We start from the raw sequence: 18121 nt of genomic DNA, 5'->3' as shown, positions 1-18121 counted from the left end.
AAAGAATACATAGCAGTACACACATGCACAACCACGGGAGGTGGCAACAGGCTCAACATTAAGCAATACAACAACTCAACATTAATCATCTCTTACCTTCTCACCAGGTTCACCTTAGGCGAACAGGTTGCGCAGCACTGCTTGGCCGACCCTGGACTCCTCCCTGGAATCCTGGTCGACGCAGTAGAATTTCGTGAAGGTGTGCGTCGACCTCCACGTAGCAGCCCTGCAGATGTCCAGCAGGGGCACACCAGATAGGAACGCCGTGGTAGCTGCGATCGCTCTGGTGGAATGGGCTCTCGGACGGCCGGGCAGCGGTCGGTTTGCCAACCGATGACAGTACATGATACAGCCGGAGAGCCATCTGGAAATGGAAGCCTTTGAGAGAGCCTTCCCCTGATTGACAGGTCCAAAGTTCACAAAAAGTTGTGACGTCTTCCGAAAACTCTTCGTGCGGTCCACATAGAACTTCAGCGCTCTAGCCACATCCAGCGAGTGTAAAGTCCTTTCAGCCGGCGACGAAGGCGACGGGAAGAAAACAGGCAACACCAAGGGTTTGTTGAGGTGGAAGTCCGACGGCCCCTTGGGCATGAAGGAGGGGTGCGTCCTGAGCACTACCCTCATGTCGTGAAAAGTCAAGTACGGGGGCTTGCAGGAAAGGGCCTGGATCTCTCCCACCCGTCGTGCGGAGGAGATGTCCACAAGAACGCTGTTTTCCACGACAAGAACTTCAACGGAGCTGAGTGCAGAGGCTCGAACGGAGGTCCCATGAGATTGGTCAGCACCACATTGAGCTCCCATGCCGGGGCCGGAGCCTTCACCGGCGGGAACGATCAGAACAGTCCCTTCATGAATTCTTTCACCAGACGATGAGACCACAAAGACGTCTGTCCCGTGGTTCTGGTGTATCGGGAGATCGCAGCAAGATGAATCTTGATGGAAGCGTGCGCCAGTCCAGCCTTGGCCAGCGTCAGTAGGTACGGCAGTACTTGAGGAGCCGTAATCCGTAGAGGGTTAATCTTCTGTGCGTGGCACCAGACAGAGAACCTCTTCCATTTGTGTCCGTAGCATTTAAGAGTTGAGGACGCCCTGGCCTTTGCAAGAACCTCTCTGCAGTCGGCCGGTATGTCGTAACCTCCAAACTCTAACGCTGCAGGAGCCAGGCCTGCAAGTTCAGCGACTTCGGGTCGTGATGGAGGATGGCGTCTCCTTCCCTGGAGAGAAGATCCGCGTCCACTGGCAGCTTGATTGACAGGGACGCTGACACGTCCAGAAGGTCCAGGAACCATATCTGCCTCTGCCACGCAGGTGCGACGAGGATCATTCTGCACCGTGACCTCTTGAGCTGGTTGATGAGCCGGATCAGCAACGGCAATGGAGGGAACGCGTATAGAAACAGGCCCTCCCAGGGGAACGAGGAAGCATCGCCCATGCTCCTCGGCTGGGGAAACCTGCTGGCGAACCTCCGGCACTTGGAGTTCGTCGCCGTGGCGAACAGATCGATCTGGGGTGTGCCCCACCGTCCGAAGAGGTGGTCCACTAGATCCTGTCGTAGTTCCCACTCGTGGAACAAGCGCAGCTCTCTGCTGAGCGAGTCGGCGATGGTGTTTTTTATTCCTGCCAGATGAAACGGCACCAGAAACATCCCTTGGGCGACGGCCCAATGCCACAGATCCTGCGCCTCCTTGGACAGGGCTGGGGATCTGGTACCGCCCTGCTTCCTGATGTAGAACATGAATGGTGTTGTCGGTGAAGATCCTCACCACCTTGCCCTTGAGGGACGGAAGAAAGGACCTGAGGGCCCAAAACACTGCACAGAGCTCCAGGACGTTGATATGGAGGGACTTCTCAGTCGGAAGCCAAAGGCCTCTCGCGTGAAGATTTTCGGTATGCGCTCCCCACCCTTCCAGGGAGGCATCTGTGATCACTGTCTTCTGGTGGCCCGGGGTCTGGAAGTCCATGCCCGCCGTCAGATGCGCGCGGGTGCCCCACCACCGGATCGCTCGTCGGAAGCTCTCGTCGAGTGTGATCCTGTCCTCGAAGCTACCCGTCGTCTGGATCCAGCGAGCGTCCAGGAACTCCTGTAACGGGCGCATCCGAAGCCTGCAAAGGCGGATGAGATAAATGCAAGAAGACATTCCGAGGAGGGATTTGATGGACCTCATCCTGGCCGCGTCCGCAACCAGCATCCGCTGCACCTTGCCCGAGATGGCCCTCGTCCTTTCCTCCGACGGAGAGGCCAGAAGCGCCACTGTGTCGAGTTTCGCTCCCAGAAACAGTGCGTCTTGCGCGGGCACCAGGTGGGACTTGGCGTAGTTTATGGAGAATCCTAGGTCCGTGAGTAGTTGGACGGTCCTCGCCGTGTGCTCCGCGGCGAGCTCCCTTGTCTTTGCTCGGATGAGCCAGTCGTCCAGGTAGGGGTAGACGTGGATCCCCTCCAGGCGCAGCCGCGCCGCCACCGGTGCGAGGCACTTGGTGAACACCCTGGGTGCTGACCTCAATCCGAAGGGAAGGGCTCTGAACTGGTAGTGACGCCCTTGGACCACGAATCTGAGAAACCTTCGGTGTCCCTTTAGGATGGGGATATGGAAGTAAGTATCCTCCAAATTCAACGACGACAGAAAATCGCCCTCCTCCAGCTGACCCAGGACGTGCTGGACAGTGACCATCCGGAACTTCTGTGCCTTGATGAATTTGTTCAGTCGTCGTAGGTCCAGGATGGGACGCCATCCTCCTGTCTTCTTCTTCAGGAGGAAGTATCTGGAGTAAACTCCGGAGCCCCGAAGCCTCTTTGGGAAGAGCTCGATGGCGCCTTTCTTGAGCATCGCCTTTACCTCCAACAGAAGTTGAGGGACGTGATGTTCCTTCCTGGCCACGGGGGGGACACGCGGGCACTTCTTTAGAAACTCGAGCGCGTGACCCTGGGCCAGGGCGTCCAGCACCCAACCGTCGGTGGAGATGGACTCCCACACGCTGACGAAGTTCGCCAGCCGGCCTCCCACCGGGATGCTTCGGTGGGGGCCCGACCCCATGGCCGGTTCAGTCCTGCTTCGACGAGGCTTTGCCGCCTTGTCCTCCCTGGCGACGACGGCGGGGTCCGCCCGACTTGCCTGGTCCCCTGTAGGCTTCCTGTGACGACGAACGGGCCGCTTGACGGTAGGTGGAATATCTGCCGCCGGAACCTTTGGTGGCACCCTGCTTGCCTCCGGTGCTCCGAAAGGGCAGCCGTCATTGCTGGAGAACACCAAGAGCCCGGGCCGTCTCCGTGTCCGTCTTGATGGCTTGTAGGGAATCGTCCACTGTTTGCTCCCGTCGAACGGCATGTCCAAAACTCTGGTCTGCACGTCCTGCCGGAGGTCCGTTGCCTTGAGCCATCCACGCCATCTAAGGCACACGCCGTTGCCCAACTGGCGAAACCCAGTGTCGGCGATGTCCGTCGCTATCGTAATGGCGTGGTCCGACGCCACTTCTCCTTCCTGCAAGATCTCTAGGGCCTCCGCCCTCTTGTCGTCCGGTAGGAAGTCCAGCAGGGGGGCGATCTTGTACCACAACTCCCTGTCATACCGGGCTACGATAGCCAAGGCGTTGGCAGCCTTAATCGTCATTGCTAGCGATGAGATGACTCTGCGTCCCATCGTGTCCAATTTCTTTCCCTCGCCGTCCAGGGGGGAGGTTGACGTAGAGGTCGAAGCTCCCCCCGCTTTCTTCCTGGCCGCCGCAGAGACGACCGAGTCTGGTGTCAGCTGTGCCCGAAGGCACAAGGGGGCCGCGTCCAGGACCCGGTACTTCTTCTTGTACCGATCCCTTCTCGCAGGCGTTGTGGAGGGGTTCTTGAGGAGGGCGAGACCCTCATCCCAGATATCGTCCAGTAGAGGTACAGCGAGGAATGTCTTCCTCTTGGTCTCGCGCCGTTGATAAAGGAAACCTTCCTTCTTCTTCTCTTCCAGGCAGAGCTGGAAAAGCTCGGATGCCCTGGCGATCATGGCATGAAACGATCCAATCTCGTCGGGTGGGGAAGCCCGGGGAGGAGGTGACGACGGAAGATCCTCATCGTAAACTTCGTTGTCTGTACCCGTCGCGGCCGTGTCCGTCCCCGTATCATCCCCACGGTTCGTGGACGGGGAGGAGGGCTGAGCAGGGCGCGATGGTTGAAAAGGAGGTGGAGGCTGAATCCTTCTTCTCTTAGGAGGAGGGCTCCCAGAAGGGCCTGGTTCCGGGTCCCCCGTCGGGAGCAGTTCCTTCGTTGGTGGTAACGGCAATCTCGTCCTCATCTCCGAGCATAAGGACTGTATAGCCAACAAAATGGCCGCCGAGTTGTCTTGCGGAACTGGTTGAGGGGATTCCGACGGGCGGTCAGGAACCTCGTCGGTACCCTCGACGTTCTCGTCGTCTCCTTCGTCGGGGTCCCTCCCGACAGGCTGGTCTTCTTCCACGCCAATGCCGTGGCTTAAGACTTCGATCAGCTCCTCCTCAGAGGTTGAAGCCGAATCCACAATGGCCTCCTGCCCCCCCTTTTTCTTCTCCGTCGGAGGTTTCACGGGGGTCCTGTCGATGGGCTTGAAAGAGGACTCCCTCCGTGGTGGCAGGGAGACTCTGGGCCCCGAAGTCGCCTCCAATGGTGTAGCCTCCACAGGCTGAGCCAGGGCCGCCGCGACTGTCTCGATAGAGGCCTGGCAGGGTGGATTAAGGCTTTCACCACCTTAGGTGCGCTCACCGCCTTCTCCTTGGGGGGAGGGTCACCGCCTCGCTCCCCCTCCGATGGGGCCTTCAAGCTCGACCGGGGCCTCTCCAGAAGCTTCGCCGGGTGCTCGGACTTTCTCTTACCCGAGCCAGAGCGTTGGCTCGTGGTTGATGGTGCCGGGGAGGTTGCGCCCTGCCTGGCAACCGAAGAGCCCGACCGTTCGGCACTTCCGGTGCCAGCGGACTCGCGGTGCTTGGCCTTCTGTTGGGCCCCCGTCACCGGGGCGCCCTCAAAGGTCTTAGAAGACCGCTCGGACTTCTTCTTCTTTTTCTCGCCTGACGGGCTCTTCCCTTCCAGCAGTAGAGGCAAAGGGAGTGTTCGTCCTCCTTGAAGACATTCTGAAGCTGGCATCCAGGGCAGACCCTGAACAGCTTTCCGGGCGTCGAGCTTCCCTTCTCCTGGGCCATGTCCGAGATGGGCCTGTGAAACTTCTGGACTCCTCCAAAAGCGTGGCTCGACGAAATCTTCACCCTTGAGGGGCGTAGAAGAATCCAACACGGGTCCCTGTTGATCGGATAAAGAAACGGTGGAGCTTGAGGCTCTTTTGACCGAAAAAAGAGAATTTTCCTATGAAAAAGCGCAAAAACGCACTAAAGCTCGAGAGCAATAGCACGAGGATCCCAACACTTGAACGTGCGGTAAAAATCTGAAGATGGCTGCCAGAGGCGGGGCTTAGGGAGATGGCAGTCATTGGCTGTGGTCAGTATGACGCAGAGATCAGTGATTGGTTACTACTACGAAAGACAGATCAGAAACGAAACTGATACTGATTTTTCTTTACCGAGGATTCCCAGCCTGACGACGGGGAATATTCATGAGCATGTGAATCCATGCCAGACCCCATGCTGGAGAATAAATCATCTACAATTTATAAGACTAGCACAGCCCTCTGAGCGAGTTTATCTTGCAAAGGTGCCTAATAAATGAACCCACTCACTCACTCGTTTGAGAAAAAAAAAAGAATGTGCATAAATTAACAATGAACTAAAATTTAAACAGAAATGAAGGTTCTTATATAATAGGGAAACATGTTGGAACATTAACTTGGAGACAGTCACTCTGATTGTAAATGTGTCAGTCAGCTTCCAGTACCTGTGAATCGTCCAGTAGAGCAGCTTGTGTATACATCCATATGGCCATCCCTAGGTCTTTGGATTGATTATGGTGTCCATAATAATACAAATCACCCATCTTTAAGAATGCTGCAACAAAAAAACAAAACAAGTAAAATATGTTTTTATTTTTTTCTTAGTGATACATAACAGGTTACACATTTCAAATGACACGAACAAGAGATTTTGGGACCAATATTAAACAGACAAAATATGGTAAAAATACTTCAGAGGGTCCTAACATATAATCTAAGTAGTATGGTGTATGGATAGGTAGGCATCCTGTTGATCTCTAATAAGCAATGTTTCCATCATTATTGATGACTTGCAGACAGTGTGGCACACCAATATCGGGAAATATACAAAAAAAGAACAGGTCAGCTGGTAAATGGGGCAGCGATACCGATTGACGGAAATGCTACTACCCCCACCAGCAATGCTCTTTCAGCTAAGGATACTAAACTGGAGCAGAAGGAACAATGTCAAAGGGGATAATTTTTAGTGGTGATGAAGGCGGCGGGGAGGACTACTAACTTTCAATTGTAAGGCTCAAACAAGCAGGTGGGCAAAAAAAGAAAATTTGTCAGAGGACTAGCTGTTCAATGCCAGATAGCAATGTAAAAGCTGGGTAGGAAAAGGTGATAACATTTTTCGCCACCAATCTCAAATTTGAAATCTAATAAAGCAAGTTAAATACCCTAGAAAGGTAATCCAGATCAATATCAAGTCACAAATTCTATTTCATGTTTTCCTTCACCCTTTGCATTGTTCCCATGTGCTATTTTAAATGTTCTTTTAAAAATTCTGTTGTATTTGTAATGTACTGCATAGTTACGATGTGAATTTGGTCAATGCTTATAAATGTTGCAGCAATAAAAAAGTAAGAACAGTCCATTTATTCCTTTATGAAATGAAGTACTTGATAAACAATTTGCACCGGATTGTGTGTGTAATTTAAATAGGCCTTGTATACCACAACTCTACTATTTTGTTGGCTTTGTTGCACATGATCCTGTTAGAAACGAGGTGGGCATGGTTGTTACTGGGATAGAAAGGGAAGCAGGTACGAAATTGATGGTTGATGAGTGCTGAATTGTACTACTCGTGACCCGAGGTTCTGGTTGTAGGAGTTTAGTGACACTATGGCTATGTGCATAAGTGGGGGTGGGGGGCACTATGGCTATGTGCAGTAGTAGGGGGGCACGCAACCTGACATATCGCAGCACTGTGAGGCCAGGTTTTCCACTCGTTTGTGTGTGTGTTTTTGTGTGTGTGTGTGTGTGTGTGTGGGGGGGGTGATAGGAGTTTTGGATTTGAGGTTTGACTCCATTATGGTTAATATGATAATTCTAGGCATAAAGTATGTGTGTCATGTATAAAGCCTAAGGTAGTAGATTTAGAGGTAAGTTGGTTGGCTGCGCAGAAGAGGGGAGTGCAGAACATTTAGTATGGAAATTTGATGCACAGCATATGGGCAAAATTGTAGTGAAGGCATACAGAAAGGGAAAACCCTGCAGTATCCAAGTTACAATGGGGCACCTGGGAGCAGTACACATTTGGTGAACAAACCCAAGTGCAAGTACAGCATTCAAAATAAAGTGGGAAAACACTTAGGCGCAGAATGATTTAGCAGTAGTAGTACACCTGCATAAAAAATGGCATTAGCTAACATATGACTAAAGGGGTCAGGAGTCAAATTTAGGGCGACGACTGAAATCTGCATGTAGGCCTACCTGTGGCCAGACCTAGGGGAATATCAGGCTAGGGCCTGGGTGGCATAGCAAACCGAGATCACCCTTTGCTCTTCACTGCAATGGGGGTCTGAATTTCAGCAGAAAGGTCTGTGCATGGGCCCAGTAGTTTTAACAAAACATCCACGATGATATGATTTACCAGTCCAAAAAGTGCAGATGCAGCCTGAGAGCGAATCCCAAGGGCCTGAATGATGATAAGAAAGGTCTCCTTCCGCGGAACAGATATTGTTTAGAGGTGTGTAGGAGATATCAGGTAGACATCCGGGACTGCAAAGGAGCTCATTTATTGACATGGGTAAAACATGGTAGAAATGACCTAAATTGAAATGGGGTAAATGCCTTTGGGCTGGCAATCATACGAGTCCATTACCGCTGAATGTATCAAGCAGGTTTTGAGGGAACTGGCTTTTAGTGATGTTTGAGATTAAACGGTCTAAATAATTTATTGTTTTGCTTTTGATTAGATCACATCCGAAATCAAGCTTTTGAGTTTCATTCATAGCACAGGAGTGATGCGAACCGTTCTGGTACCATTTGCATTTCCATCGTCCAAACAGGGATAGCAATGTGTTTTTTAAATAAAATAACCATAACCTGCTGAATTTCACAAAAATCACATACAGTATTTCTAAAATTCCAAATGTTCACTGAGTTCATCACCCTAACCGTTGTAAATGTATAATCCCGACAGAACCCTCAGATTTCTAAAAGTGAGAACATTACAGTAAAAAGAAATCTGCAAGAAACAGGCATATAAAAGCTGCACAGAGAAATTAAGTGTTACTCACCGGAGTGACTAACCTACTCCTAGTCCATAGTGCCCTTTCCTCCATCTTCAACTCGGATATTTCCAATCATTCTACATCACATCCCTCTGATAATTAATTTCCAAACACCCAATCTGCCTTGACAAAACATTATTTTTCTCACAATCCCCTCGGTTCAGTCCACGATTCCGACTATCCGCGTTTGCTTCATAATCCCTACCAATCCCGTCCCTCTGATTATCACTTTCGGAACTCCCAGTCAAATATGAACAAATATAGTTCCCACAAACCCTCTTGTTTATTTTATGATGTCATTCCCGTTTGTCTCACAAACCCCCTGATATAAAGGTTGTAATTCCCTACAAAACCTTTCCCTTTTCCGACATGAACACTTTCTTACAATATGATAGTAAACTGACTAATGTGGAAACTGTTCACCTGACATGTCCCAACCCAAGGGTCAGGCAATTAACCCAAATAACACACACCTGACAGACCTTTACTTTCCCCACAGGGATAAAAGGTGGAGCAGGAGAGCACACTACGAGCAAGGCAGATTGCACGACTTGAGAGCTAACTCATTCCGGCACTTCAAAAGGAAGCGAAAGACGGCACGAGTCCAGAGGATACCAAGGGGAGAAGTGACCTTGCCCTTATCGACAGAGATCCGCAAAAGCCTCAAGAGAAGGAATAGTAAGGACAGGAACAATAACCTGCATGTGTTGCACCAGATGGTACCCAGGCGCCTCCTCCGCTGATAGCCAAGCCAGGGAGAGACGCATGGCCCAATGGTACTGGCCTTGACTCTACAGACAAGAAGGCAAAGCAGTTCATCACAATCGGTGAGTCGAGGGGAGAGCCGATAAGGAAACCAAACTGTGTTGAAGGAAAGTAGCAAGAAGTTAATTGAACTTTGATAACAAAGAACTGTTGATACAAAAAAAGGGGAAAATCAGCTGAGCAGAGTCAAGCACCACACGGGTGCGTGCTCAAGGCCATTTCTATGTTGTTGAACTACAGGTACCAGAAGGCCATGGGAGAAATGGCGAGAAGGGAGGGTCAAAGTGGTCATACAGGAGTTGTGCAAAATCCTCTGTACCATGAAAACCTTTGACCAACAGATGATTGTAAAGCGAAAGGGAAGTGAATCCCGCTTGGTGAAGTGAACGCATGGACAGGAGTGAACCTGATCGAGGGATGTCCACAGTGAATTCTGTTATAAAGGTTGGCAGGAGTGAACCAGGCAGAGGGATGCCAACAAGAAGGGACGAGGCCTGAGGTCCTTGAGAACGGTGTGCTGACAGGAGTGAACCTACCGAGGGACACATACAGTGAACCGTTGTGCAAAAGGTGGCCAGAGTGAATACGGTAGAGGGAGGCCGACAGGCAGGGGTGAACCCCGAAGAATTGTTCAAAAAGACATTAAGATTCATGAGACCAAGAGTATTGCAAGACAAGGGGAGATGAAGTGTTCCCTTTGTCATTTGGGGTCTGATCTCGAGAGAGATCCAGGGGTGAAAAGTCATCACCTGAAGTTCATTGAGAAAGGAAATGTATAATTAATTTGTTGGATACAATTTGTGAGGGGTCTGCCCCCAGAAGAGGGGGACACAGGGGTGAACCCATCACCCAAAAGTATTTGTGAAACCAAACTTTGCGTTTGTTGAGAAAATCAGGCCCTCGAAGGCAAGAGACTTTTGGTTAAAAGACACTTAACTATCGAAGAACCTGAAAGCTGATGCAGAACTGTCGACTCGTGCTGGGAAAGCTCGATTGTGTGCTGTGCTCAGGAGATCCACTTTGTCCCGTGCTCAAAACGTGGGGAAGGGAGAACCTTGGCAATAACATCCTGACTTATTATTTGTGAACACTTCTTTCTTTATTTGAAATCCTATTCCACACTTCTTTGTATTTAGCGTAAGGATTGGCAATAGGATTTTCTTAGTATAGGCCCTTTTATTTTGGCACAACACCATTGAGACTGCCATATTTTCATTTGATGGTCGACACTTGCTCCCATCTTAGATTTAGGTTTAGTTTGAGTGTTTTTCCAGTCTACATTTACAGTTTAATAAACACCCTTGAACTGTAATCACTTGTGTCTGTCTTTACTGTTGCAACCACAAGTTCCTTACAATGCACAGTAGACAGATAGGGACCTATGGAATTCAAAATGTACTGCAAAATACACAAAATCACCAGCAGCCCGCAAAACAACCACACACACCCCTTTTAGTCATATGTACTGATATTGGTGGGACAAAAGGAACAAAATAAAGTAAAATCAATTTTTTCCACAAAATGCACAAAGCAATTTGCCACACCCAACACCCATTAGGCTCACCATACACGCATAGAATGGTTGACGGGACAAAATGAAATGAAAGATGTAACAGAGAATGAAGAATATTCTTCAGAATACACTAAAGCATCTGCAGCCTCAGATAAACACCCCGACTCAGTCATTAACACTACCGTCAGAGAGGAACAATGAAAGGAGGAATATACTGCTATAATACAAATGTAGCCAAAAAAAATACACCATCACAAAACATGTAACTGTCGGCAACACAACCACACGGTTGCAGACCACAAAAGAATCCAAAGAAACACCATGCGGCACACACTAAAATGAGAACCATATTGTGAAAAGAAATATGGAAAAATAATGCTGATAAAATGTGGCACGGGGGTGTGGCTAGGCGCGCTGCGAGATGGCAGCATAATCCGGAGCTCCCGCTCGACTATCAATATTTAACACCGGGGGGGGCATCAAAATACATGTTTCCTTTAAGTCGACCCTCACTTACCTGACACCTTTGCCTACGGGGAATGCCACAACCTTCTTTCACGTTCCAGCCCTCAGCAAACGACCAGGAGGCCCTGAGGCAGCAGCATAGAGTTTGAAGTGTGCCACGCTTCCCATTAGCGACATCGGGTCACGTCGGAAGCTCGACCCGGCCCATTCCTTCATCGAGGTACAGCGTTTCTTTACAACACAGGCAACCTATACAAAGCCTATTTCTACAAGTGAGGCGGACTCTGTGAAACATTGTTTTAAGTCCTCATTCGACAATTTACATATACTAAAAGGATGTGGTGCTTTTCTTCTGAGGGGAAGCATACATCTTACTTGCTGTTACATTAACAACAACTTTCCTGCTACAATTCCAGCATTTAGGAATTTGACCAGCATGCTCACATAAAAGAGGCGGATAACTTATCCTGGATGAATGGTGCACATGTTGACTCTTTCCACCATCTATTCTCATTATTGAAGCTGAATTAATGGAGATCTCCTATGAATTCTGTCTCTCAGTAGGCGGCATGAATAATAAGTAGTCATTTTTAAAACTGTGATATAATTGGAGGCAAAGTTACTTAGACGCTCCTTGTGCAGTATAAAGACCCTTTTGTGGCCCTAATCGACCTCTCAAGATACCCTCACAAAAAAGCCAAACAAAAGGTGTGGCTAATATCAGCGGCCACCTAAAAAAGGCCCCTAAACAAACCCATTTTGGAATCAAATATGGAGACTATGCTAATGGAAATAAGAGCACTCAAGCCCTTTATGGAGACCACTAACACCAAGCTCCAACAATTAGACGAAAGATGGATAAGCTTTGAGAACAGAATTGAAGAAGTTGAACGAAGGGTTAGTGTGGCTTAAGACGTTGCCACAAGAGTTTCTCACATGGAACAATCCATACTTACCCTTCAAAAACAAAATGAAGACTTGCAAAATAGAAATCACAGAAATAATCTGCGCGTCTTTGGCTTTACAGAGTGGAAGGGGGTGATGTGACTCTTTTTCTTAAGAAAACCCTTCCAAACATTTTGAATCTACAGCCGCCCATTGTTCTTAATATTCAAAGGGCACATAGGATTGGACCTAAAAGGGCAGAGTCATATAAGAAAACTGCGCCAAGAACAATAGTTTTGCTAGCACGAGCAGGTACGTGTATTCCGAGGGGTGCGCAGGGAGTTTTACATGCATTTTCATGGTTGGGGGCTGTATGCTGGTCCACTGGTCTTTGCACCATGTAGGGGATTTGTGCAATGTTTTTGGCGCACGGGGCGGGGTTGGGGGCGTAACTGGCGCTGCTGCAGGGTCGCTGCACCACTCTGCGCCACGGCTGGTTATGGATGTTAGTATCCATGAATACGTTGTGCGCTAAAATGGGTTTTGGTGCACGCGGCTGGCGCAGACTGTCGCACGCGCACTCTGTGTGCCAGCCGAGTGCGCCACTTGTGCGTTGAATTCTATGAATTACCCCCCATGTGTCAACAACACCAATTTCCGCTAAACATTTTGTAAATTCAGTATGAGATTTACTGCGTTTCAATTGACATGGGGATTTTGTATCTAGAAAGGGGTCAAAAATATTATTAAAGTCTCCACAAATTATGAAATTTCAGAAGATCTGCTTGCAGAATCATCTGCTTCATTTCGCTCTAAAACTTAGGGTCAAGGTTAGTGGGCCAATATATATTTAGAATTCAAAAGACTTGAGAGATAATTGATAATTTAGCTTAAACCTTTCTACCACTATTATATGTGTCTTTATGTAGGATCTGATATTTAGTGCCCTTCTTGATTAGCATAGCCACTCCATTATGTTTACCATCTGTCTGACTAGCCAATACCTCGCCTACCCAAAATCTCTTCAATTTCATGGATTCCTGTAATGATGGATGAGTCACCTGCAAGCAAGCAATAGTTGGTTTGAATATATTGATGTGAGCAAGTACCCTTTGCCTCTTAATTGGGCTATTAAGACCTTTAACATTTCATGTCATACATCTCAAGGCCATAGTCTAGAAAAGAGTAATAATAGTAATATTAATAAAAGGTAAATATTTAAAACCTGTCCCTAGTCCAAGTGCTTTCTGCTTATCCAGAGATTTACCAATTCCAGAGCAAAGGCAGGGATCCAAAAGTTGTTAAAAAATTATAAAAATGGGTATAAAAAATAAAAAGAACAACATTGCAACATCTGACAATAGGGTGTTGTCGAGTAGGAACTCATAGCTTGATGATGTTTGAGACATTTCCACCCAATAAATATGAGAACATGAAATAGAGCAACAATAAAAGGCTCAAAGGTCAGAGTTGCAATGTCAAGTGCCATAAGGGGGTGTAAGCGCATCCCACAAAGGGCGAAACAGTGAGCAAAAACCTGAGCAAAGGTCTGCTCCTTAGGTTGATAGTTCCAGTGATTATTCCAAGGAAATTCCTTTTGAAGTGAATCATGAGGCAGAAACCGGTGACAATCAAGTGTGACTGGGGTTGCCTGTATCCATTGCTTCCATCTTTTGTAGTCTTATGTAGTTCTTTAAATCGGCTTGGTCCTCGAATGAAGATGTCTGACCATTAATGGTGACCTTTTAAAGTCCAAGAGTGGATCAAACCGTATCTAGCATTTCATTGCTTGAGCGCAGGACAGTATGAGAGTAGGTCTTTGCTCCATTGAGCTGTGATTTTGGACACATCTTGTGAGATAAAGATCATGTGGCCATTCCATATTGGATGCTCCATCCCTTTAGCTTTCTTCAAAATCAATTGGAGTTGAGTGTATTCAAGAAGAAAGAAAATTATACATTTACCCCGCTCGCGCTAGCGAAAATGCATGTAAAAGTCCACGTGCACCCCCGGAATACAGGTACCCCGCTCGCGCTAGGGAAAACGTGTGCAAAAGTCCACGCGCACCCCTCGGAACACGCGTACCCGCTGCGTCAGGTAAAATGTGTGGAAAAAGTCCAACTTGTGGAGTGGCCTGCCTGCGGGCCATGGACTGGGGTGATGGGCTGCCTGTGGGCCATGGGGAGGGCGGATGGGCTGCCTGCGTGTATTCCGGGGGTGCGCGGGGAGTTTTACATGTGTTTTCGCTAGCGCGAGCGGTGTACGTGTATTCCGGGGGTGCGCGGGGAGTTTTACACACGTTTTCGCTAGCGCGAGCAGGGTACGTGTATTCCGGGGTGCGTGGGGAGTTTTACATGCGATTTGGCAGTGTGTGCCCACCCGGGTGTACCCCCCTCCCCATGCCCCGCAGGCAGTCCATCACCCCATACCATGCCCCACAGGCAGCCCATCACCCCATACCATGCCCCACAGGTAGGCCACATGTCACCATGCACTCGGGAGCACCGACTCATGCCCCCCCCACTCCCTATTGACTGGCACCTGCCAGCAGGCCCTGACTCATGCCCCTCCCCGCCCCCCATTGACAGGCACCTGCCATATTGGATGCTCCATCCCTTTAGCTTTCTTCAAAATCAATTGGAGTTGAGTGTATTCAAGAAGAAAGAAAATTATAAATTTACCCCGCTCGCGCTAGCGAAAATGCATGTAAAAGTCCACGTGCACCCCCGGAATACAGGTACCCCGCTCGCGCTAGTGAAAACGTGTGCAAAAGTCCACACGCACCCCTCGGAACACGCGTACCCGCTGCGTCAGGTAAAATGTGTGGAAAAAGTCCAACTTGTGGAGAGGCCTGCCTGCGGGCCATGGACTGGGGTGATGGGCTGCCTGTGGGCCATGGGGAGGGCGGATGGGCTGCCTGCGTGTATTCCGGGGGTGCGCGGGGAGTTTTACATGCGTTTTCGCTAGCGCGAGCGGTGTACGTGTATTCCGGGGGGTGCGCGGGGAGTTTTACACACGTTTTCGCTAGCGCGAGCAGGGTACGTGTATTCCGGGGTGCGTGGGGAGTTTTACATGCGATGTCAACATGATTTAAATAACCAGAAAAAAAAGAAAACCATTCATCCTTGGGAAATGTTAAAAAGAAAGTATGGGTCCATGATCCCAAAACAAAAAGGAAACCTACAAAAAAGTCCTATGAATAAAAAAACTATATACATAAGGTGGAGCAAAGTCCATTAACTCCAAATAAAAAGAAAAAAAGGAAACCTAACCCTAAAGAACTATGTACAAACGCGGCGGGCAAGTCCAACAGCTCACTTGTTGATGTTCCGGGCGAGGGCATCATCGAACTCCACGTCGATGTTCCGGAGGCGGGCCTGTTCCCTGGCCTCGAGGTCTCACAGGGATGCATCCATGGCCTCCTCCAACTCCCTGTGAGTTGCCTCGAGGCACTCAGCCCGCCTCAATGCCCTGCGCATCGAGTTCTCCGCCCTGACCATAGTGAGCCGTGCCCTCTCTGCCCGCCGCCTCTCCGTATCTATTTGCCGGCCCAACCGCTGCCACACGGAGGACACTCCCAGTCCGGGGTCCTCCTGCCCCTCGGCCGATGCCTGCCCCGGGTTGTTGATTGCCCTGAGCCATGATGCCTCCCACGCTGAGCCTGCTGCTGCCTCTGACACAACTGCCTCTGCCACCACGAAGGCCTCCGGGCTGATGGAATCCACTGGTGCTGTCGTGCACGAGCCCTGCCCGATGATGCTGGCACATCCTCCATCTGTTGGGGTCCAGTTGGTGGGTTGGCCACCTCTGCTGGACCTCCGACTCCCGACTGTGGAAGGGATGGGATCTCCATCAGGCTGGCTGTGTTGGTTGGGGTAGATCCACAGGGGGCCCTGGTGGCATCTGGGCCGGAAGACGGCACGGAGAACGACTGGCGTAAAGTGTGCACAGAGGAGGAGAGGGCCGCAAGACTGGCTGACACATGGAGGAAACCACCGACCATGGTCCCTCCCAACTGGGCCACGTTGGCACACAGCTCTTCGTGATGACGTGCGTGGTCCCCCCCAGGAAGCACGCACATCACGAATGTCATGTGTGCGCAACGCGACACCAATCTGGACGGACTCAATCCGGTCACTGAGGTGTGCCAGATGATGTGGACCTCCTCCCTACCTGCGGACGGGCCTGGGACAGGGCATCCGTGCTGGTGCATGGTGATGCAGTCACAGTGTCAGGGACAGGGACATGCTCAGGCACCTCTGTGGCGACCTGTGCTGCCTCCTGCCCCTGGACTGCACCAGTGGTACCACCCCCACCAGACCCCATGTGCTGCTCTGTAGAGGCCTCCTCCTCCTCTTCTATACACACCATCAACCTAGATGGCTCTGCACCGTCTTCCGCCATTGCAAGCCCCTGTGGGGGCTCATCCACCCCTTCCGCTGCAGCCGTACTGGCAGACGCGGCACCAGTCCCCTCGCTCCCGGATGATGGACTGTCCTGGGAGCGTGACTGGGCCTTGCGTCGCCGGCCGGTGGAGGCATCCCTGCCGCTTTCCTCCACAGTGCCGGCTCCGCCCTCTTCTTCACTCGCCGCCGTGTAAAGGGAGACATTGAACACAAGCATCAGGGTACTGAACAATAGTCCCCTGGACACAAAGCAATAGCACATGAGTACATGAGTGGCACTGTCAAACGTCACTTGCATCATGTCTCTCCATAACACATGGGTCAGTGCAGGTAACACGCATGCAGGAACAGGCATGGCACATGCAACAAACATTGGCATCCATGTCCAAGGCACCTTAGATTCATCCAATGGTGGGATGATACTCACATGCATCATGGGACATGCTGGTCACACGCACACACATCACCCAAGGATCATGCATATGGCCCCGTATACCCCCAGACACAGTGGATACAAGGAGGACTAGGCTGCATCAGTGAATCAACACATCATCACGGACATGTGTCATGCATCCATGACGCACACACTACTCAGACACACGGACATGTACATCATGCATGTCCATGACAGCAGCACACATCTCTCACACCCCAAACATGTCAAAGTACAGACACAGGCATGCATACATGTGTGCATTCTACATGCTGCTCCGCATGATGCATTGTAACACATACACCATCCATGTAGGTCACGCCTGACTGGACTCACATGCAGCACCATCATGTCCCTGCACACACACATCCAAACATGACCCATGTCACACATGCAGCCAAGTAGCTAACTACCAGCACACTGCAACATGCACTTTTTCAAACGTGAATGCATGGCCACTTACCGCTCGACTCCAGATGGGCCTGCATCCTGAGGATCTGGTGGTGAAGCACTGGCCGAATGCGTTCCAGGACCCTCATCTGCTGGGTGGTAAACTGGACCCGGCACCTCTTGGAAGCAGCGGATGGTCTTCTTGAGGGTCCTGGACTTGTAGTCCTCCCAGCGCTTCTGGACGTGTTTGATGTCACGGGTTGCCACCCCCTCCACGTTGATGGCACCCACTATGTCCTTTCAGATCCTCTTCCGTCCTTCCTTGTCGGCGCGCAATGGTGTGAAGAGGGCATCATCATGCCCCAGAACTTGCTCCACCAGGATACCAACTTCCTTTTCACTGAAGCTGGTAGCCCTCTGCCTCTCTGCTGGGGGGGGTTGTCAATGGTGCTGGAAGGTGTTGTGTCGGACATGGCAACCCCCGAGGGAGGTGTGGGTGGGCAACTGGGTCCTGGGGCTGGGCTGTGGAGTGATGGAACACCAGTCGGGAGTCTTCTGTTCCAGCAGGGGTGGTCACAGCAACTGGACCCCTGCAGATGGCAGATACCAAATGGCAGGGCACGGTGGCAACGGCAGGCAGGCAGCAGCAGATGGCTCGTGGGAGGGTACTCTGGGCTCTGGGGGGCAGTAATTCGGCCTTCTGGGCAGGAGCATGGTCTTCTGTGTGTTGTCGCGTGGCCAGCTTGCTACGGAGTGATTTGGTACGTGAAAGAAAGCACGTTTGCGTGAATTCCGAGGAAAGGCCCTTAGCGCGTAAGTAACGTGCGAATGGGCGTTTCCCTCGGCATGGGTTGAAGGTCCCACATGGGTTTCCA

The 18121-nt window shown here is 50.4% G+C and overlaps 1 protein-coding gene across 3 annotated transcripts in view; it reads right to left on the bottom strand.

Moving 5' to 3' along the window:
- SEL1L3 (SEL1L family member 3) overlaps nt 1-18121 on the bottom strand; it is a 797084-nt gene that overhangs the window by 86477 nt on the left and 692486 nt on the right. For all 3 annotated transcript variants that reach the window (XM_069631849.1, XM_069631850.1, XM_069631848.1), the window contains exon 20: nt 5834-5943. In XM_069631849.1, the coding sequence (XP_069487950.1) occupies nt 5834-5943 (110 nt within the window). The remainder of the gene's footprint in view (nt 1-5833; nt 5944-18121) is intronic.

Source organism: Ambystoma mexicanum, chromosome 6q, assembly GCF_040938575.1.
Source record: "Ambystoma mexicanum isolate Mex_15411 chromosome 6q, UKY_AmexF1_1, whole genome shotgun sequence".
Lineage (NCBI taxonomy): Eukaryota > Metazoa > Chordata > Amphibia > Caudata > Ambystomatidae > Ambystoma > Ambystoma mexicanum.
Note: the sequence above shows the minus strand (reverse complement) of the source record. Positions and strands in the feature narration are given on the sequence as shown.